At 36.7% G+C, this 23,252-nt stretch overlaps 1 protein-coding gene across 3 annotated transcripts in view; it reads right to left on the bottom strand.

The window, feature by feature from the left end:
- Positions 1-23,252, bottom strand: part of LOC131036088 (uncharacterized) — a 232,576-nt gene that overhangs the window by 108,732 nt on the left and 100,592 nt on the right. For all 3 annotated transcript variants that reach the window (XM_057967893.2, XM_057967895.2, XM_057967894.2), the window contains one exon: positions 11,738-11,885. In XM_057967893.2, the coding sequence (XP_057823876.2) occupies positions 11,738-11,885 (148 nt within the window). The remainder of the gene's footprint in view (positions 1-11,737; positions 11,886-23,252) is intronic.

Genomic DNA, 23,252 nt, shown 5'->3' with positions numbered 1-23,252 from the left:
TAAATATAGTAAGAAGCCCCATTATTCCATATTTGCCCCCTCCAATATCCTCTAAGCTCCATTAACAACCTTAGACTCTCAAGTATACAAGTTTGGAAAACTAATGGGTGTTGTATTTGCACACCAAGTTTAATATCAGGTTTGGTGCTCATCACTTAAAAAGCCATGCCTAGTGCCTTTCTTCCAAATGACACATTAATGCCTTTTCCAAACATTAGATCTAAAATTGCATCAAGTCATGCCCTTGGTCTCAAGGTCGATATGCTATCTCTCATAACTTCTTCAGGGATTTTAAACAAATCATCTACAATTGTCTTCAATGCCCAACACAACTACAAAATCATATGGAACAATTAGTGACATAAAAATGATACTCGCTGGCTTATTTATTTGGACATATTGCAAATGAGTGACAAGAGAGGAACGATTTTATGTTTCACAACAAAAAATGTTGGAAAAAAAATCTCCAAATATACCGTTGGAGTGAAATACATGGTGCCATTGCTTGCTGTTAGAAATTATCAGTGCAAAAGACATGGTGCCACTGCCTGCCAAAATAATAATATCTCTTTTAGAAACATCATATGAAACAATTCTCTCAAAAACTATTGCACCATCATTTGATTATAGCAGATGTATGAATTGTTGATTATAATTAGGGAATGGCGGATTCCAATTGCCTTGGGCAACATTGGAATCCGCCCAAGGGGGCCAGCCCCCTTCTCCAACGTATAGGGTTGGGCCCTATACCTCACTTCACTCCATGCTACATAAATGAAACCCCACGCCTCATTCAAGATAGCGTGCTAAACATAATAGGGCCAACCCTATCTAATGCATTTCAGTTAAAGGAAAAACAATAAATTAAAGGTCAAGCCGACATAAATGGATTTTAGTATAAGCCAACATAAAAGGTTATTGCATCATATAAATAAAGATACTTTCACCTCAATCAAATACATTCAAGACATCATCATGCGAAATATCTACATCTGCCTAATGCGAATTTGAAGGAGCAATATCACAGCGAATCACATCTGCTATACCAGCGAATTACATCTGCCATTAAAGGGTGCGAAATTCATCCATGAGGAGAGCGAACTGAGGGCTAAGGTTGCAGTCCAACAAAGTGCAGATTTCCTATGCAGACCTAGGGTTTGGATCTGATTGCTGTTGGAAGTGGTAAAGGGATGCTTGTGAAGGTGCAGTCTTGTGGAAGACATTATCAGCCCTAAGTGCAATCACCTTCAAGTACTTGAGATAAGTGTTGTAATCTTCATATGAATATAATCCATAATCAGATCTGAGGATCCTTTCTAGCTGGGTTTTTCCTCCTAGGAGGTTTTCCCAGGGTAACCATGTCTTGTTCTTATTTTGCTCATTTCTTTGTTATGCCTAAATCTGGAAAACTATAAATCTTTCATCTAATCAAGTTAGTTAGAAACTAAATTCTGGTTTTCTGAGTTTATATTAATCTGAAAGTGTTAAAACTAACATGAATGTGTTGTGGCCTATAGCCAATAACTAAAATTCATCATATTTCTCTGGTATACGCTGTTTGTTTCCACTTTCGCCATGTTTTATCATTTCCCCCATTCTCATGGGATATCAAACCCGCCTTTCTGAAATGATAATTGGTTGATATTTGATATTTACAAAGAAGACGAAAGGATCTTTCCGTAACGGAAACGATCGAGAATAGAAACACGCAAGACAAAAAGGAAACTTCCTAAAAACTAACTAAAGACGAAAGACATAAAAGGAAGTTTCTAAATACTAACTAAAAGACTAGATGACCATTATATCAATGTAACAATATTATTTTAGTACTTTCTTCTTCTAATAGACCTTATGCCATTATGCCATTAAAGGAAAAAATCAAATTGAGAAATAAATAAAGAACAATGGCTGGTGTGAAGAGAATATTGTTAGGCTTTAGATTTGGATGGGTGACACCCTTGTAGTGAAAGTGAATGATGGTCTCCTATCAACATTTTCATCACCACATAAAGAAAATTGCTACACACAAAAAGTCAACTACAAATAGAAACTCAAGGCTCCTCTCAACCACCTGAAACTACCTTAGAATCTTACTTTTCTGATATTTGACATGAGAATGAACAAAATGGAATGAAAAATTATGAAAAGAGCGCACAAGATGGAGTACATCACAGATTTGCATGTGGTCCACACTGCTCCTCTGTGGTCAAAATGCAAGAACGTCGGATCAACATCTATGGCTGTTGCACATGGTTTGCACCGCTTGGCCCTTGTATACACCACTTTGGAGAGGAAAAACAAGTGGATAGAAGACAATCAAAGACCTACTCTAATACCATATTAAAAAGTGAAGAAAAACAAAGAGAACAAGGCTCTAACACCACAAGTTTGAAATTGATCATTAATTATTTGTTCACATGTGAGACGAACAAATTAATCAATATACACTAAAACACACAATGAATTATGGAAGCAACATGAATAATAAATGTTGTGTATTAAGTATTGTTGTACTCTAGCCACTGAGATGTTGATCCCAAAGATGTCATGCGAGTTGGTTAGGAAGTGACACAAAAAGGATTGTATGGGGTTTCATCAGATGATGCAATACCTCATAATGGCAATGGCTCATACTCAAACTCCAATTTTGATGCAAAGTTAGCAAATGATGATTAGAGGCAGTAGCATATATTCTATGCTTCTGTCATTTTCTAGTTAAAACTTGCAGCCTCTGAGAATTTTGTTATACCTTTTATATAATAGATATCCACATTGACAACTAAAGCAATTAAATTTTGTTAATTTGTTTGTCAACTCTCAAGTGAAATCTGAACTCAACTCTAATGTTATGTATTAAAGTCTTATAATATATATGATGAATGCCTTATCAATGTCATCATATGAATATTTGAAATTTCCTGTATTTTTTAAATTTTCTTTTTTATTAGTCATCCCCAGCTATACCTAAAAACTAGTCTCCAAAATTATTGTTCTAGAAACTCATCCTCCCATTCCCTACCATCCATGTCCTAGAAACTTGGTGCAATGCAAATTAGTATCGAGTTATCATTTATGCACTCAATATGCATTATGCTATGCTATGCAATGCAATGTGATTAGTGATATGAACATAAACACAAAAATTTATATTCTATATTGCATAGACTAAACTCTCATTTTTGTTTGCTCACTATAGCTTTGTGCCATTAAAATGCCATTTAATTTAAAGCGTAGCAATCTCTTCTCTCTTTCTTTGGGTGTTTTATGACCTTTTTTAACTTACAATTTTTTTTCCTTTATTTTACAATTTTTTCCCAATTTTTTAAAAAAATCTTAATCTTTTGGTTTGCTAGTTTTATCCCCAAAAGATTTTTTCTATTATGATTGAGGGTTCCACCTTCATTATCAAGATGGTTTTGTTTTCCACAATGTTTACATTAGGAAAATTCAGACTTTCATACAAAAAAAAACACCTAGGGGTTTCAAACTAATTTTCAATTCCCTCTTTGGTATCTTTAATGTAATGTCCCCATTTTTACACCATCTTGTTCCGCAAGCATGACAATTTCCCAGGGTTTTCCTTGAGTTCCCGAGTGTGCGGGAAGCATAGTTGAGGACTCTCTAGAACTCTCTAGACTCTCGAGTCCTATCTCTAGCCGAGTCCACTTGCCATTGACTCCCAAGGCAAGTCCGAAAGAGTTTTGTGGAGTACTCATCCGAGTCTCCCCCTAGGACTCTCCAAGTCCCATACTCGGACTCCCGAGTTTTGGGCACGGACTCTAAAGTCCACTTGGGTGCCACTAGCGAGGTCAAAAAAAACATTAAAAAGTGACTTTTCCTTCACCTTTTTTTGTCCAATCTTGGCCAAAACAAGGCTGAACGCCAAAATAGGAAAGGAGAGGAAAAGAGGAGCATTTGAGATCCAAAAAGACAATGTTGAAGAAACAATTCATCATCATTTTTATGTTGTAGCACCTTTTAGTTTGACGCCTAACAAATTGAGTTACATTAGAAGGGGAAAGAGAAAGATGTAGATTGTATTTGGTTGTTTTTTTCATTTTGACATATCATTATATGCAAACATTTATAAATTTATGATGCTCTTATACATTTGAAAGTCTGAAACTATGAGTACAAATAATGAAATTTCACGCATGTGTAATGTTTGAATTGTGACAAATTGATAGTCAAATTAGGCTTTCATGTTATCTAAATGAATTAATTTCTTCTTTTTTTTAATGGTTCAAATAATGTTTTCTTTTTTGCCGAGTCCTAGCCGAGTTTTTTGGCAGGTCTGTGTTGAATCCCAAGTTTGAGTCCTATTTTGGGCTGCCAAGTCCACGCCAAGTCCGAGTTTTCAAACTTTGGCAGGAAGTGTTCCAATGTTCTTGGACAGCTCGAGTTTCAATTTCTTGGTTTTTGACAACAGCTTGGATGTTCAATTGGTGTCTTCATGGTGGCAACACTCGTTGTAGTGTTTTGGCCTTCTAGATTGTTCTCCACAGAGTTTGGAGAACACTACTATTTTTAGTAAGTGTTATTTTTGGCGTTGGGAATCTTTCCTTGTCTCTAGTTCTGCTTCAATGTGAGTGGTTTCCATTTCTAGTGTCTTGGCAAGCTTTTCATAAGGTGATTGATATTATTTTAATATTTGCACTAAGTAATAAATTGACATTATATTATTCACTTCAGTGTTTAAATATTTTTAAACAAAAAGTGAATGTCCCTCAAGTGGATGCCTAGGGCCTTTGCACATAAAATGTTTCTAATATTTCAAAGAAGCCTTTTCGAGTGTTAAAATTGCTTCTTCAAAAAAGTAACAAAAAAAAGCAAAAAGTGTTTTTTCAAAAAAGTTGTGACAAAGCAAAAAACACTATTTTTAAAAAAAAGCAGAAAACAAGCAAAAAAACTCTTTTTGAAAAAGTAGCATAACAATGAAAACATTTTTTCCTAAAATAGCTCACAAAAAGTTATAAAAGGACAGAAGCTCCCATTAGAATTTATTTAGATTTTGCACACTTGGAGATGCTATCAAAATGAACAAAGGAGTTCTTCGAAGTGTTGTTGAGGACAAAACTCGCTTTAATCTTGCTGGCTTTGGTAATGAGCAACCCTCCCTAGCTGGTCTGGTATTTTCACTCAGGAAATACATTGGTTTTCACAGATTTCTCGAAATCAGGGTTTGAAGAAAATGAAAATATACAAGGTATTTTGATTGCAAATTTGTCAGTTTGCTTTTTGGCGATTAGCAAAGATTTTTGGCTGTTTTTGGTGGTGTTTTCAGGTGCTCTTAATGTTGGCTGTACAACTGAGGCTTTAGGTTGATGCCCTAGTGGCATAACCTTCTTTTGGCAGTAAAAAAAAAAAGAAGCTAGAAAGAGTTTAAATTTGTGGATGATTAATCATACAGTTTTCCAAAGCAAGGTGACCAGGATATGATAGTTGTTTGAGGGTTTTTGCTGTTAGTGTCCCTTGTAGAGTACCATAACAAGGTTATGAAGTTGGTTTTGCACTTCCCTTGGCTGTAGCAATCCGTATTCTTGCTGTCCTTTGTTTCCAGAATAACGACATACATTTTGGCACCTTGGTTGAGTGATTTGGACTGTTTTGCAAGCTAGTTTGGTGGGAATCAGTTATGGATTGTTCAAACTAAATGCCTTGTAGGTGCTAGGATTGCCTTCAGAAATTTTGATGTTGATTTTCAGTGTTGTTGCAGACCTCAAAAAAATTGATTTTCAGTCCCTACGACCCAGCTGGGTGTAGTAGAATGTACTGAGAATTATTGTTGCAGTGGATGGCTACCATTGGCATGGAATGAAGTTCTTACTGGTTCACAAGTTCTTAGTTCTTTCTGTTTTGCTATAGCAGTCCCAAACAGACTGTTATCCTTTATTTTAAGGTACTTTCCATGTTGTGTACAGAGCTCAATGCTTACTATGTGTAATGAAAATCTTTCTTGAATGTTTCCTTATCATCCAACTTGTATCAGCTTTGTGTTGCATCTTGCTAATTTATATCAGAACTTCTATTAGTCAATATATGTAAAAACATGTTCAATTGCATTGCATGATATTGCACTTTGGAATAAAATTTCAAAAAAAAATTAGGGGCTGTTCTTTGATTTAAGCACTAGTTGTCTTCTGAAATTGAATTAACTTTGATGTCTTTTCAACAAAGTTAACAAGCAAAATTACTGGTGTAAAGGCAAGTTTGAAGAGGTATTACTCCAAGAACTCTGGCAGATTTTCTAGGATTTCAACTATTGCAATTTGTCATTTCAGTTTAGAGACAATAGTGACAAGTTGTCATTCTTCATTCAAAATGTTTCAAGGTTTGTTGTCCATGTTCATCAAAGGCAAATATCATAGAAATTTGGTGTTGCCAAGTTTGTATAGATGGTAGATGATAGAGAAGAGTTTGGTGTAGAGATCATTTGAACAAAGGATTTATTAGATTCAAAGCATTGTATAAGAGCTTTAGAATTTGGTCAGAGGATTTGCCATTAACAGAGCATAAAAGCTTCATCAAAATCATCACCAAGGCCAATTTGCACGATAGTTCATTTTTCACCTATGCTAAAAATAGCTCACTATTTTTAGCCATCACCATTTTCGACAAGATTAGCATATTTTAGAAATCTATTTTTAGCACCTATTTTTACACCAGTAGATGATCTTCACAAAGCAAGGTTACACTACATCCCTATCTATGATGATATTTCTAGGATGTCCCCTAGTCATCCCCATTTTTTGCAGAAACTGTAACCTCCATACAACATTAGTAAATCTGTATAACATTAGTGGAGCATGACCTTTGACCATCCCTAGGATGTCAAGGAAGTCTAAGATGTCCCTATAGCATCTTAGGGACATCCAACCATGCTTGACTCAAAAAATAATCATCTACTTTTTCAGAACAAAATACTTCCATTTATTCAAAAACATTTAAAAGGGGCATGGGGGGTGCACACATCAATGAGACATGACCTTTGTCCATCCCTAGGATAGTCAAGGAAGTCTAAGACATCACTCAACCATCTTGAGGATATAATAACCCACCCCCTCAACTCCCCTTGTTTCTGATTTTCTAAATCTATTTGGGGACACCCCTCTACAAAAAGAATGCCCCCCATTTGGGGATGCTAGGTTATCTTCGACAATCTTGTGATGACTTTTTTAATTTGAATAACCCTAAAGTTCATTCCAAAAACCTTGTCTCCTCTTTTAATGTGCTGTGACATTGTTCATGTTTGAAACCTCATTCATAGTTAGAATCCGTTCAACTGTATTGCATTATTGTTCTATTTTTGAGTGTATGTTGTCAATTGTGTTCTATTTCTACATGTGAGTTGTCAATTGTGTTATGTCTCTACATTGAGCCATGAACTTTCAACTTTAGTTTGTCATTTAAAAATGAAAACATTTTAATGCCTTTAAAAATCTTGAGACTCGTATACTTTGCAATTGCTTTAATTTGTCATTTTAAAATTTTTTTGCATTAATATTTAAAGAACCATGCTTTCAAAACTAGGATATAAGTTCAGTTTTTTGAATTCAATCATAATTATATTTAATATGTTAAAAATAATAATATAGTATAGTACAACTTTATATTGATATTTAACTTATACTTTTTGGATTAAATTTTAAATATGAAATTTAGGTACATTTAGTAAAAATTCAAAATACTATATATAAATATATATAATATATATAATTGTCCCCTCGTCACCCTCAAAAATATAGAAAAAAATTGTTGTCCCTAGAAACACGTCCCTCATCCCCCCATCCCCCCATCTCGGAAACTTGGAGAAACACCGATTGTTAGTTGGTAGTTATATTTATTGAGAGTTCGGTTGTGATTCTCCTAGTTCTAGGTGGCATAGGGAAGATCAATCTGCCAACCAATAGCAAAAAAATAAGTTATTTCAATTCCACTAAAGCCTTTGAAACCCAACCAGCCAAGGGGTTCAGTATGGTCCAAAGGAAGGATGGGGTGGCAAGTCAACAATAGAAAAGAGTGCCAACAGCAGCTTGATTTGCCTTTATGTGTCTTTCATCCAATTGTCAATCGAAGGGAAAGTGAACAAATTGAGTAGAAAGGAACCTCACTTGCCCCTCTTTTCATATTATTCAGTGATTGTTTATACAACTGAAAATTGCCTCGGTTAGATTTAGTGTTTGTGGACAAGACAGTGCCATAAATTTTGTTTTGCATGCAAGCAAACTATTTTTGGGGTACAAGTTGTAGTTAGCATGTTTATTATTTTTCCTGCAATACTTTTGTCAACGTTATGAACAAATGCTCTTGGCACTTAGTTTATTCATTCAGTATCATTCAATAGAATTTAGTATGTCTGATTTGCTGCTGTATTGTTGTTGAAATATTATGTATTCTTATATGTTATAGTGCTTTTTTAAGTTGAATATCACTTAAAAATTATTGGAAGGTACGTATTGTAATAAGGTGATAAGTTGGTTGTTGCAGCTTTGAATATGAATGATATTTTTAGCTCATAAAGTTTGATGTATGTATAGATGAAGTGAACTTAAATGTTTTTACTGTTAGCTGCAAACTTTTCTTTGTAGATCACAATGAAGTGGACCATTTTGCTTTTTATCCCATTCCCTTCTTCTAAAGTACCAAGACTTTTACGTTATTTATATCAATCCTAGCTTTATATGTACTTGCACTGCTCAGTCTTTGCCTTTAACTGAACAATGTAAGCATAATAGTTGTTGTAGAGTTTACTTTCAATCAAAAACATAAAACCTTTCACTTGAGTAAAAGTGTGAGTCAGCCTTTTGCGTTAGGTGAATCCAATAAGAAACATCTTAGTTTCTACGTAACCCGAGGACACGTCCCCCGGCTAAAATCTCTCGTCCCCGTACCAGGGACATTTAGAGGACTTGGGGACGGCTAGGGGACGTCACCCCGCCGTCCCTAAAATTGCAAAATTTGTAGGAAACGTCACGGAAACTTGGGGATGACAATGATTCTCAAAGGGGACGTCCCCCTGTCTCCTAACCGTCCCAAGGACAGCCAATTGTCCCCCTTTTCCCAGCACATTTTTTAAAAAAAGACTCAAATGCTCAAAAAAAAACATTTTTTAATTTTATTATAGATTTGTAAAACTGGATTTTCACTAATATGATGGGTAATAATGTCTGAATCGCTTCCAAAAGCACTTAGAAATAATAAGCAGCAGCCTGGTAATAAATTTCACAAACACTTGGAACTCAGTAATGCATAAAAAAGTTCGTTGCAGGTCTGCAATATTGGACTTTTCACAATTATGAAAGGTAAACAGGTCTAAATCATAGGCAAAAGCACTCAGAAATATGAATAACATCTTGGTATAGAATTTCACAAAAACCCAAAACTTTGTAGTGCATAAAGAAGCAGTTGTAGGTCATAGACTCATAATAGAAATGGAAGACTATCAAAATATCCTCCAACCAAAAAGAAACAATGAACTACATGCAAACAAGTGTTGGCATATTGACAATGTATTTTCAATTATGAATGCATATTGAGTATTAAAAATGAATTTTGAACACAAATGTCGTATGTTAAGGATCTATAACGTACATATACCTTCTTTATCCATGTTTTCATATGAATATAACGTATATATACATGCTTTATCTATTTTTCATATGAACATTTAAAATTTCCCTACATATTTTAAATTTTCCCTATATTTTATATAGTCGTCCCCTTTGTTGTCCCCCGCCATCCCCAAAATTGGCAAAAAAATTTGTCGTCCCGAAAACTCGTCTCTTCGTCCCCATTCCGGAAACTCGGGGTAACATAGATCAGTTTTGTTTGCTATGCACAAATGAAAGATCCCCACTCCAATTTTCACCCAATCTGATCCAACATAGGAGGTTATGTGCAATGTTTATTTGCTGATAAGTCTTTGGCCAGCGTATATTTGGATGGGGTTTGACTGGTTTTGTTTTGTTTTGATTGGTTTTGAAGTTGTATGCAAGATTTGTTGAATATTACATAAGGAGATTGTTGATTTAATCTAACATAATGCATAACACATAAGGAAGGTAATCAAGAAACTTTCATTTTCTTAAAAGAGCAATGTACATACCATTAACATGAACTTCTAAGTCTGATGTAAATTTTCAGCCAATAGAAATATGGAAATCAGCTCCAATAAACATTAAAACCCTAAATACACTCTAGGGTTTGAAGCCCTTCTTCCCCATAGACTTTGTTAAGTCTCGTGGACATTAAAATAATTTTCTTTCTTTCTTTCCCAAAATGGAGCGGCTAGCTGAAATCGAGTTGGAAATAGATGGTAATGACCTCTAGAAGGTCTGCCCTGTAACTGATTGTAGAAAACCTGCCTTCAAACTGATAGATCTGCTCAAAAATCTCCAAAGAAGGCACTGTCAAATGCGCACTAAAGCTGAATACTAATGGCAACTGACACCCAGAGAAATGGGTTTTTGTTCAAATCCCCCAATTCTTCCAGAAGTTGGCGTTCTTGGAAGTCCAAAGCTGCTGAAAACCACATGCAAGCTGCTGATCTGAAAATAGAGGCATAAGAATGAGAGCAATGTTATGAAAGTTGCTTTTTATAAGCTCCCCAAGAAGTTCGATCCATAAGGGAGTCACTTTTTGGCCTTTAAAACTTAAAATGAGCTTGAGGGTCTATTTTTTCATTGACAATTTGGCCCCCTTTTAAAAACAACTTGAGTTACTAGGTAGGGGGTCAGTTTCCACTATTCATCTTTATGTTTTTCAATGACTATTCACTTTTCACTATTCACATAAGGACAACATTAGAATTTCAATTTATTCATAGATATAACTCCCAAAAATCAACTGGAAGACCTGTGAAGCTCCCAAATTGAATCCCACAACCCCGGGTTGGTTCCCAAACCACCCTGCTGACCTACGGGACCCCTTTTAAAAACAACTTGAGTTACTAGGTAGGGGGTCAGTTTCCACTATTCATCTTTATGTTTTTCAATTACTATTCACTTTTCACTATTCACACAAGGACAACATTAGAATTTCAATTTATTCATAGATATAACTCCCAAAAATCAACTGGAAGACCTGTGAAGCTCCCAAATTGAATCCCACAACCCCGGGTTGGGTCCCAAACCACCCTGCTGACCTACGGGACCCCAATAGTAGGTCAACCTCCACCAAAAAATTGAGGACTAAGGAGGGGGCATTACAACAAACAACCCCAAAAAACACACTTGCACAAATTGTAAATAGTAAATATATATTATTTGGAATAGCGTTTTTAGGTTAGTTTTTGTTTACAAAGAATTTCATCTTCTAATTCAAAGAGCAAGATCTAAAACAGATTTGTTATGTCCTCTATCACATCAAAAGTTATGAATTAAAACACTAACACACATGCACTGATCCATGCACACGTCCAAGTATCCTGCGCAATGAGACTTGACTGACATTATCTTATGCTTTCCTTTGCAGAAAGAGGATTCCCCTACATAGAATGCTGTCTTCTTATCCTTAAGCAGCCATTCAGATATGTTCATAGACCCTCTGCACAATGCAAGCCACTCTAGGTCCAACCCTTGCATCAATTAATAGATTCACAAGTCAAGTCCTTATTTTTCTATATATGTAACAATTACAAATTAGCCAGCTTATTTTAACATGCAAAATCAAAATATAACTCAAACCATCATTGAAATAATCGAGAACTCCATTCAATCAAGTTCAAGAATAAAATTACCTCCTGCAATACAGACATTCCTATCTTTTCCTTTTCCAGATATTGAAGAAGACTTGGTAGCAGATTCCAGCCAGTTGGTCATTGCTGAAGGCATTGATGGAACAAGTCCTTCCTCCAAAGTTTGCCAGATTTTTTCTGGTAAGACAGCCTGAACAAAACAGTGCAAGGAAAAGAACAGCATCATTTATATGAACATATGATACAGCTATAAAAATCAGATACATATGGGCAACAATCAGTAGCAATGTTAGAAAGCAATAGCAGGTAGATATGGATGGTTTATATTGTGAACTTTGAAGGGAGAAAATATAGTTAAAAAACACAAATATATAGCACTTATGCAGCTTTTGATGCCCACTGTACATACATTTCATGGATGTTCATAGTTGTCATTTCAACGTGTGCCTTATACCTCAACAGTGTGATAATGTTTCAGACCAAAATAGATAGCCATTACACTAGACATTTTAAATCATTTTTGAGCTAGAGGATTGTTTAAAGCCAACTTTTTAATTATACAAAGCCCAATAAAAAAAATTGTTCGAATTGTTTTTCAACAGGTTTTACATATCTTGTTAGAGTCTATGCTTTGAGCTTTTTACTGTTTTTATCTGTGCAGGTTAATTTAAACATACAGAAGTGATATCAATGGCTCCATCCTATATTGGATCATATGCAAAACACACTCAAGCATGCTCAGAAGTATATAATAGGACACTGATATTTTTAAAGAGCATCATCATCTGATTCCTTATCCGTCATGCCACGATATTTACTTCGATAATCTACTCATAATAAATGTCTGACAAATTTTAGTACATTGAATTCAGGGGCCATGTTAGAAAAGTACCTCCTACCTCCCAACAAGGGAAGAAGATTCAAAACTGTTAGATTTTCATAATGAAGGGGATTGTAGAGTTGCATCGTGCACAAACAAATCAGTTTGAAATTATGATTTGGAAAAGTAATTATGGTTCACCCGCTTCAGACAGGGTGCTAAAAGAGGTACCCTTGGTACTAGAGTTCTAAAATATTATGTGAATTGAATAAGTATTTTGTCGTCTTCTTCAAATAATTTTATAAGGTGACCAAAATCTAGAAGCAGAGACATGTAGCTTCGGTGTTATCATTAATTGACATTACCAGACAAGTCCAAGAAGGATATATATGAAACCTGTTTCTGCCTTGCAAATTTTAAAAACACTATGGATCTAAACTGTCTATTATGAGAGACATATCATTGTTTGTAAACAGGGTCAAGAGTGTTCATAGCCACTTTTACGCCATAAACAAACAGGCATCAGGCCCTTTACAATAGAAAAGTAGTTACTTCTAAGAATTGGTCTCTTTTACAACACTTCTTGAGCCACAAAATTGTTTGTTTCCTTATTTTATCCTATTTCAGCCTCTAGAAAGGTCAACGCTCACTAGCTACAATAGTCACTAGAGAAAATGTTAAAACATTCATGAGGAGCACCCACAAGGCATCTCATACCTCTTAAAACTTTTCTTGTTTCAATTTATATCGAATTTTGGCTCATATATTATCTTGCAACATCTATATCACCCTATATATCCATATAAATAATCATCAATTATTACTTTATATGATTATATTTCATCTCTTTGTATATAATATTAGGTTGCCTTTCTACATATCTTTAATATTGTAATGTCCCCTTTTGGGATTGCCCTGAATCTTTCCCTTGTAAATATCAAAGTCTGCTAAGTTTCACCCTTATTAATTCTGATATTAGATATTGGTCCATTGACTTTCTTGTCTTCTTTGATCTTATGGATGGTTCCAACTTCCTCCAATTCCCCCTTCTCAATTGAATTAATCTCTTCTTGATATCTTCATTTGTGGGAAGTCACACTTCTTCATAAGAAATGAGTCATCACTCTTCATTGCTGCCCTTTGAGAAAAAAAAATTATTCTTAAAATTGATCTCCCTTGGATGTCCTCCTCAAATGAGACTTTCTCCTTTTTATATCCTCCAATGTGAGGAAGAGATCACAAATCTTCATCATGTATGCCCCTTTGGCAAGAGACACACCCTTTCCACCATTAGCACCCTTTGAAAGAGTGAAACTCTCATTAGTTTTGCATTTTGAAAGGAACACAACCTTTCACATTCAGATCTGCACTTCTGATTCCTCAAATTATCCCCTCAAATGAGGTTCTCTTCACCCTTTTATATGTTGATGTTATAGCTAGGTTGGATCCCTTCTAGGGCCGACCTAGCCATGTATGTGGCTAATTGACCCTTGGTCTTAGTCACACCTTATATGCAATAAACACAATGTGACTTGTAACGTGTGGGACTGACCCTATATCAGGAGATAAATATAATATAACTTATAATGTATGGGGCTGACCTTATATTAGGCGCCAAACTTAAGATATTATGTTGTAATTCAATTGCTCTCCTTGAAATCCGACCTAGGGTATATTGGAAGGCTAGAGCACATATATATTCAAAGCATTCATCATGCATAACTCACATTCACTTACACAGCGATCTTACACCAGCAGTGATCAGCGAATTCCATCGTTATCAGCAGCAAACCATATCCTAAGGTCAGCAGATATCATTCAAGGTCAGCGAAAATCATTCAAGGTCAGCGAACCAATTTCAAGGGACAGCGAATCTATTCAGAGGCAGCAAACACTCCATCATCAGCGAATGGTGTTTATGATCTGTCCTCCTTGATCAGCAAATAAGTACATTGTACTGCTGTGACCTAGTTTGGTTTCATCTGTTCTAAGTGCTTCAAGTGTCAAAGCAGATTTGTAAAGATACCTACTGATTATTGCATAATAAGATCTGAGATTACTGCTGGGTTTTTCACCTTCAAGAGGGAGGTTTGCCCAGGGTATTTTTGGTGTTCCTTGTGTTCATTACTTTGATTCTCTGTTATTGCTATCTATATCTAACAATCTAATCTAAAATTAACAAGGTATCAAAGCTAAGGTTGACTCAGTTGTGATCAGACTTTGTGATAGCAGCACTCCTTCCTCATCCTCTTCACGCCATTTTCCAGCATCCAAGATGGTATACGGTCTGAAAGTTGAGGACAGAATTGAAGGAGCTTTGAATTTCACTTCATGGAAATTCAGAATCCTTGTCACCCTCGAAGAAAATGGTATTCTAGAGTTTGTGCAAGGAGAGGATCAGCCTGTGCTTGAAGACAAAGATGAATTACTTCAATTCAAGAAGAATGATGTCAAAGCCAAGAAGATTATGATTGACTCCGTGAAAAAACATCTTGTTCCTATCATCTCCAAGATGTCTTCAGCCAGAAATATGTTCAAGGCGTTGGAAGGCAGTATGAGATCAACTACACAAGTAGAGCACTTGTATTGAGGCAGCAACTTCATCAAGTCCAGATGACAAAGGGAGAATCAGTCATCACCTACTTCATGAAGATTTCAGATTTAAAAGATCAGCTCAGCACCATTGGACATGAAGTTGTGAACAAGGATCTTGTCATGCTTGCATTAAATGGTCTTCCTCACTCCTAGGAGCCATTTATCCAAGGCATAAGTGGGAGATCCAAATTTCCCAAGTTTGACCGCCTCCATGCAGATTGCATACAAGAAGAATCAAGACTGGCCGCAAGAGGAGTTATCAAAAACACTCATGGAGAAGATAATCATGTTCTTGCTGCACAATTTCAAGAGAAATAGAGACCAAAGGTCTGATCCAGCCCCTGATTCAAAGAAGAAGAAGAAGGATCTTTCACACATCAAGTGTTTCAGGTGTGACAAGTTCGATCACTATGCTAGGGACTGCTTATCCCAGCCAAAGCAACAAGGAGCAAACATAAATGAAGTTTCAAATCATAATGATACTAAAGACTTCCTCTTCATCCCTACCTTGTAGGTCATAAATGATTGATTGATAGTGGAGCATCTAGACACATCACAGGCTACCGGGAGCATCTTTCAAACTTGGTGGAGAAGGAGTCCAACCTACACGTGATCATTGGAGATGATGCACGCTATTTTGTAAGAGGTTTTGGTACTACTTCCCTTAACTTAAATTCTGGAATTTCTCTTCACCTCAGTGATATATTGTTTGTGTCGGGAATCAAGAGGAACCTTATCTCCATATCAGCATTGGAAGATAAAGGTTATCAGATTACATTTTCTGAGGGAAGAGTTCTTGCATGGCCTAAGAAGTCCAGCATCAAATCAACTCGTGTCATTGGGAACCGATATGAGAGCCTATATAAGCTTTCAGCTCGTCCAGTTCAAGCTCTCATTCATGAAGCACCTAAGTCAAGCGAGCTATGGCATAGAAGACTTGGACATATTCATTTCCGAGCCCTTCCTACCTTAGAGAAGATAGTTAAAGGTATGCCTAAACTTAGTTATATTCATGATGATACATGTAAAGGTTGTGCTATGGGTAAAAACACTAAGAGTCCATTTTGTCAAAGTGAAAGTAGGTCTAAAGAAAAATTATCTCTTATGCATTCTGATTTAAGTGGACCTATGTTTGTTGCTTCTCCAAGTGGATTCTTGTATTATGTAATCTTCATAGATGACTACTCTAGGAAAACATGGATTTACTTTCTAAAGTCAAAAGAATCTGATGAAGTCCTAGGTAGATTCAAAGAATTTAAGGCCTTAGCTGAAAATCTATCTGGGAAAAGAATTAAAGTTTTTAGGTCTGACAATGGAGGTGAATACACCTCGAGTAGTTTTCATGATTTTTGTATTGAGGCAGGAATCAAGAGGGAGTTTTGTGTTCCCTACAACCCTCAAAGAAATGGGGTTGCAGAAACAAAAAACAAGTCTATAGTTGAGGCTGCAAAAGCTATGATTCATGATCAGGACTTGCAGACTTTTCTTTGGGCCGAAGCATCTAGAACAGCAGTATACATTCAGAATAGATGCCCTCACCGTGTATTGAAGGATATGACTCCAGAAGAAGCATTTTCAGGGATCAAACCTGACATCAGCCACTTGAGGATCTTTGGAAGTCTTGTCTATACTCATGTACCCTAAGAGAAGAGAACCAAGTTGGGACCTTCTGGAAAGAGAGGAATTCTTGTGGGTTACAGCGAAACCTCAAAAGCATTCAGAATCTACATTCCAGGTTAGAAGTATATTGAGGTTACTAGGGATGTTACTTTTGAAGAAGATATTGCATACAAAAAGTCTAAAGGTTCAAGTATGGAGATTGACAATGAAGTTCATGATAACCGTCAAAACTTGGATATTGATCATGATACTGAGATTCAGAGAGAGTCTACAAAACCTGAAGAGCATGATGATCCAGTTGAACCTATGGATCCTACTGATGGGCCTAGAGATATTACTGTGAGCAAGAAGAGACCCCTTTGGGAAAGAAACATTGTACAAGAGGTAGAAAAGTTTGCAGCTCCAAGTGGCACATTCAAAGAAAGTAGTTGACCTCAGAAGTTCTCCAACTATGTTGCATTGATGTGCAACATAATTGGGTCTGAACCTTCCAACGTTGAAGAGGCCATGAACCAGCAAGCATGGAAGAATGCTATGGATGAAGAATATCAGTCTATCATCAAGGATGATGTTTGGGATATTGTGCCTAGACCTAAAGGTAAGTAAGTTGTATCTTCCAAATGGTTGTTTAAAATTAGCCATACTGCTGATGGAAGTATTGAGAAATACAAAGCTAGGTTTGTGGCTCATGGCTTCTCACAAAAGGAAGGCATAGATTATGGGGAAACCTTTGCCCCTGTGGCTTGATATACTTCTATCAGGACTATCATTGCTATTGCTGCAGCTAAGGGATGGAAGTTACATCGGATGGATGTAAAGACAACATTTCTCAATGGAGTTATTGAAGAAGAGGTTTAGGTAGAGCAACCTGAAGGCTTCGTGATCCATGAGAGAGAGTCTCATGTATGTAGATTGAAGAAAGCATTATATGGCCTTAAGCAGGCTCCCCGTTCTTGGTATGAAAGAATTGACAAGTACTTGGTAAGCTTAGGTTTCCGTAAGAATGATGCTGATCCAAATATTTACTTCAAGGAATTCAATGGTGAGATGTTAATTCTGGTTTTATATGTTAATGATTTATTTCTGACTAGAGAAGATCATCTCATTCTTAGATGTAAGAAAAAACTGACTTCAAAATTTGAAATGACAGATCTAGGTCTCATGCATTTCTTTCTAGGGTTAGAAGTATGGCAAAGACCTAATGAGATTATTCTAAGTCAAGGAAAATATACCATTGATATTGTGAAGAGGTTTGGAATGTTAGATTGTAATGTTAAAATAATATTAATATCTTCTATAATGGTCATCTTCTATTTTTAGCAGTCATCTTAGTTATCGACTTATTTAGCTATTTATCTTTTTAGTCGACTTATTTAGCTTGTTACGTTAGCTTTTTATTATTTAGCCTTTTAAGCTAAATTTAGCTTTTTAAGCTTTTTAGCTTATTTGATTTCACTTTAACGAACTAGTTCTATTTATAGAACATCGTCTTGTAACCTCTATATATACGTGTGTATATCATTCAATGTAATTACCCGATTATTGAATCATTCATTCAATTTATTTTTCATGGTATCAGAGCGGTTCGATGGGATTCTTTAAAGTTTGGAGAATTTTTTAATAAAAATTCATGGCCTTCTTTCTAGAATATTTTCCAAATTTTTTTTATTGTTTTTTTATAAAAAAACGATTTATCTTTTTGAAGGCTTTTTGAGGGTTTCGAGGGTTTCTGGTTCGTGGGCGAATTTCTTTGTGCTGGGCAGCAGTTCATGTTTTTTTAGGGTTCAGGAGATTTTCGGGCCTGCAACCTAGAAATTATTTTTTTTTTTGCAAGTTGAAAATTTTCCTAAGGTTTCTACAATTTTCGACTAGGGTTTTCACCCTTCAGTTCAAGTCGAAATTTTATTTTGGTTGCAGATTCTTGGTGGGTTTTTTGAGACCTCAACTAGGTCGTCGTCAGATCTTTTAGGTGCATCGTTTTCTATGCCTCAATTTTTGAGCCATCGGATCTGCATTCTGATTTGAGATTCTTGGTGGGTTTTTTGAGATCTTTTTGGGGTTGGTCTCAAATTTTTTGGGTGCCTCGTTTTCCATGCCTCGAATTTTGTGCCAACGAATTTGCCTTGGGATTTAAAAACAGACAGCGATTTTTGCTAATCTTGTGGACATCGGGAATTATGTTGTCTTCTGGGCACCGTTTATGCTATTTTAAGTTTGCAGAAAATTTTAATTTCTAGGTTTCTTCCAAACCTCGAAATTTGCGCCTTGGAATTCGTGCCAGAATTCCACTCCAGGGTTTCAGATTCATTTTGCAGCTGCTTCTATTCTGATTTTTTAATCAGATTCTTTTGTCTCATGCCTTCACTAGGTTGACCTCGTTCAACCTTGGTTTTCGTGATGGCATCTTTGACCAACATCATGTTGGAACACAGTCACAAGTTCAACAGCTGCCACAACACCTGGAAACAGCGCTTGTTCACGATATTTAAATATCATCGCCTTGATCAAATTGATTTAGGGCAAACCTCATCCTATAGGTCCCAGGTTTTCACATTTTTTTCCTCAAAAATTGTTCACAGGGTTAATCTCATCTATAATCCGCGATGTCCGCGTAAGATTTTGGTTATCTGGGTTTTATGTTTTTTCCACAAAAACGATGTTTTGTAACCTCAGATTTCTAGGGTTTTCACGATTTTTTCTTGAAAAATTGCTTGCATGGTTTTTACAATTTTTTCCTCAAAAATCATCTGTAATACGCAAAGTTCGCGTGGGATTAGTGATTCGTGAAGTTCTCTGGTTTTGACCGATTTTCCTCCTCAAAAATCGTGCTTTGTTGCAGTCAGTTTGGGTCGCACCTACCAGGGGGAACATCTGCAACCGTGGTATCTTGCAGTCAATTTTGGAGTTGGTACTCTTTTGCAAAAGGGTTTGCTGATTTTTCCTCAAAATCATGGTTTTAGGCTTCAGTAATTCGCATGTGCCAAATCTCTAATTCGCGTGTGAAGGCTACATTAGCTTGGATGGCTTTTGGTACTCTTGGTCATTTACATTCTGCAAATCCTGGGAGGGTCTCTGTAGCAGCAAATGGTCTTTGCATTTGTGATCATAACACCTACAGTGTCTTTTGTAGGGTATTGAGTACGATGACCATTAGGGAGGGTGTTAAAATAATATTAACATCTTCTATAATGGTCATCTTCTATTTTTAGCAGTCATCTTAGTTGTCGACTTATTTAGCTATTTAGCTTTTTAGTCGACTTATTTAGCTTGTTAAGTTAGCTTTTTATTATTTAGCCTTTTAAGCTATATTTAACTTTTTAAGCTTTTTAGCTTATTTGATTTCACTTTAACGAATAGTTCTATTTATAGAACATCGTCTTGTAACCTCTATATATACGTGTGTATATCTTTCAATGTAATTATCCGATTATTGAATCATTCATTCAATTTATTTTTCATGTAAATCTATGTCTACTCCAATACTTGAAGAATTTGAGTGAATCTACAGCTAGTTCAAATCTTGTGGATCATACTGAGTATCGGCAGTTGATTGGATCCTTGATTTATCTAGTTAACACTAGACCTGACATTTGCTATGCAGTGAGTGCTCTCAGTCAATTTATGTGTGAACCTAGATAGATTCATCTAGTTGCAACCAAGCATATCTTGAGATACTTGCGTGGCACAGTTGGATATGGATTGACATACTCTGCCAACACAGTACTGAACTTGGAAGGTTATTCTGATTCTGATTGGGCAGGAAGTGTCACTGATCGTAAGAACACTTCCTGGAGTTTGCTTCAGCTTGGGATCCGCTATGATTTCCTGGTGTAGCAGGAAACAGTCTTCAGTGGCATCGAGTACTGCAGAAGCAAAATACATTGCAGCATGTGTGGCAACTAGAGAAGCAGTGTGGCTTCAAAACCTCCTTGCAAGATTGTTTGGACAACCTTGGGAGCCTACAGTTATCCATAGTGATAACCAGAGTTGTGTGAAGCTTTCTGCCAATCTAGTATTTCATGAAAGAACAAAGCATGTGGAAATCCAGTATCACTATATCAGAGATATGGTGCAAAGGAATGTTGTTCAGCTGAAGTACATCAGCATTGATGAGCAAACAGTAGATGTTCTCACCAAGCCTCTTGCTCGAGTGAAGTTTGCATACTTTCAAGATAAGCTTGGAGTTGTGGAGAATGAAGCTCTAGCTGAGAGGGAGTCTCAGCATCAGTGATACATTGAGATGTATCTTCCAGCCTCTGCGAGTAGGCATGGCGAAACCACCCTCTGCGATTAGGCTTGGTGGAACCACCCTCTGCGAGTAGGCATGGTGGTAATGCACTCTTCTCTAGGAGAAGTTTGAGGTGAAAGCCCTCTTTCACCCTCTGCGAATAGGCATGGTGGATCCACCCTCTGCGAGTAGGTATGGTGGATGTCATGGATGAAATTCCATGATCTAGCACTTGTGTTTATTCACCCTCTGGGAGTAGCTATGGTGAACGTCATGTTGAGATGACAATCACGATTGCATGATGGGGACTTGTGTTCATTTGTTTTCCATCCATGGGTGTAGCCATGATGGATCCACCCTCTGGGAGTACCCATGGTGGTTGTCACTATGTGACTCAGATCTTCAGAAGGTCTCCTCCCTAGCTAAGAGGGAGTGTTGATGTTATAGCTAGGTCGGATCCCTTCTAGGGCCGACCTAGCACGTGTATGTGGCTAATTAACCCTTGGTCTTAGTCACGCTTTATATGCAATAAACACAATGTAACTTGTAACATTTGGGACTGACCCTATATCAGGAGATAAATATAATATACTTGTAATGTATGGGGCTGACCCTATATTGGGCGCCAAACTTAAGATATTATGTTGTAATTAAATTGCTCTCCTTGAAAGCCGACCTAGGGTGTATTGGAAGGCTAAGGCACATATATATTCAAAGCATCCATCATGCATAACTCACATTCACTCACACAGCGATCTTACACCAGCAGTGATCAGCGAATTCCATCCTTATCAGCAGCGAACCATATCCTAAGGTCAGCGAACATCATTCAAGGTCAACGAACATCATTCAAGGTCAGCGAACTTCATTCCAAGGACAGAGAACCAATTTCAAGAGATAGCGAATCCATTCAGAGGCAACAAACAATCCATTATCAGCGAATGGTGTTGATGATCTGTCCTCCTTGATCAGCAGATAAGTACATTGTACTATTGTGCCCTAGTTTGGTTTCATCTATTCTAAGTGCTTCAAGTGTTGAAGCAGATTTGTAAAGATACCTACTGATTATTGCATATCTGAGATTATTGCAGGGTTTTTCACCTCCAAGAGGGAGGTTTTCCCAGGGTATTTTTGGTGTTCCTTGTGTTCATTACTTTGATTCTCTGTTATTGCTATCTATATCTAACAGTCTGATCTAAAATTTAACATTATATCTCATGTTTGAGGGAGTCACAACTTTTCATTTCATGTCTTTGACCATTCATTAACTTAAAATTTAATTATATATTATTGTAGTCTTTTATATTTTTATTTTTATTTTAGTATTAGCATTAATCATTAAATTGTATTTCAAAGTGGGGACATTACAGCCCGCCCCACTCAAGATTGCTTGCCCTCAAGCCATGATCAATTTAACTAAATTTTCCCAACGCAAGGATTCCTAACTAGCCCCTGAAGATATGTAAACTTAAGACAAGTTCCCTCTCGTCAATTGTAATTGTAAGAACTATGTTTGGTTGTTTCCTTGAGACAACAAAGGTGAAATCCTCATTCATTGAGAAGAGGATTAGAAGCATGACACACATGTAAGACCTTAATTGCAATATTCTTTCCCAAATAAGCTCATCTTTCTAGGTCAACAAAAAAAATGGAATTCACAATGATAGAAATCAGTAATCATAAATTATCATGTAGTAGATATGCCTAGCACAAAGTATACACATAAAACACGAAGCATACACATGAAAACAAGAAGTAGACACATGGATATATTCAGATCATAGTTCCAAAACTCGCCGCAAGTCGTTGCCAAGTTTGCCGAGTCATTGCCGAGTTGTAGCCGAGTTGTAGCCGAGTCATGAGTCGAGTTGGCCTTGCCGAGTCCGAGTCTGGGAACTTTGATTCAGATACAACCATGCACATGTAGATATAGTTTACTTGGTCCACAAGAAGCAAGAACATCCAACCGAGAGTAGATCCATCCCTTGGGGCAGACAATCTATCATTTTACCCACAAGAGGCAAAAGCATCCAACCAGGACCAGAACCATCTCTCAGAGTAACCAATCCACAAGAGGCAAGAGCGTCCAACCAAGACCAGAACCATCTCTTGGGCCAATACACTTTATCCACAAGAGGTAGGAACGTCCAACAACAACCAAAACCATCTCTTGGGCCAATTCATTTTATCCACAAGAGACAAGAGCGTCCAACCAAGACCAGAACCATCTCTTGGGCCAATTCACTTTATCCACGAGAGGCAAGAGCATCCAACCAAGACCAGAACCATCTCTT

The sequence above is a fragment of the Cryptomeria japonica genome, chromosome 4 (assembly GCF_030272615.1).
Source record: "Cryptomeria japonica chromosome 4, Sugi_1.0, whole genome shotgun sequence".
NCBI classification, from domain to species: Eukaryota; Viridiplantae; Streptophyta; class Pinopsida; order Cupressales; family Cupressaceae; genus Cryptomeria; species Cryptomeria japonica.
This window is presented reverse-complemented; position numbering and strand designations above follow the sequence as displayed.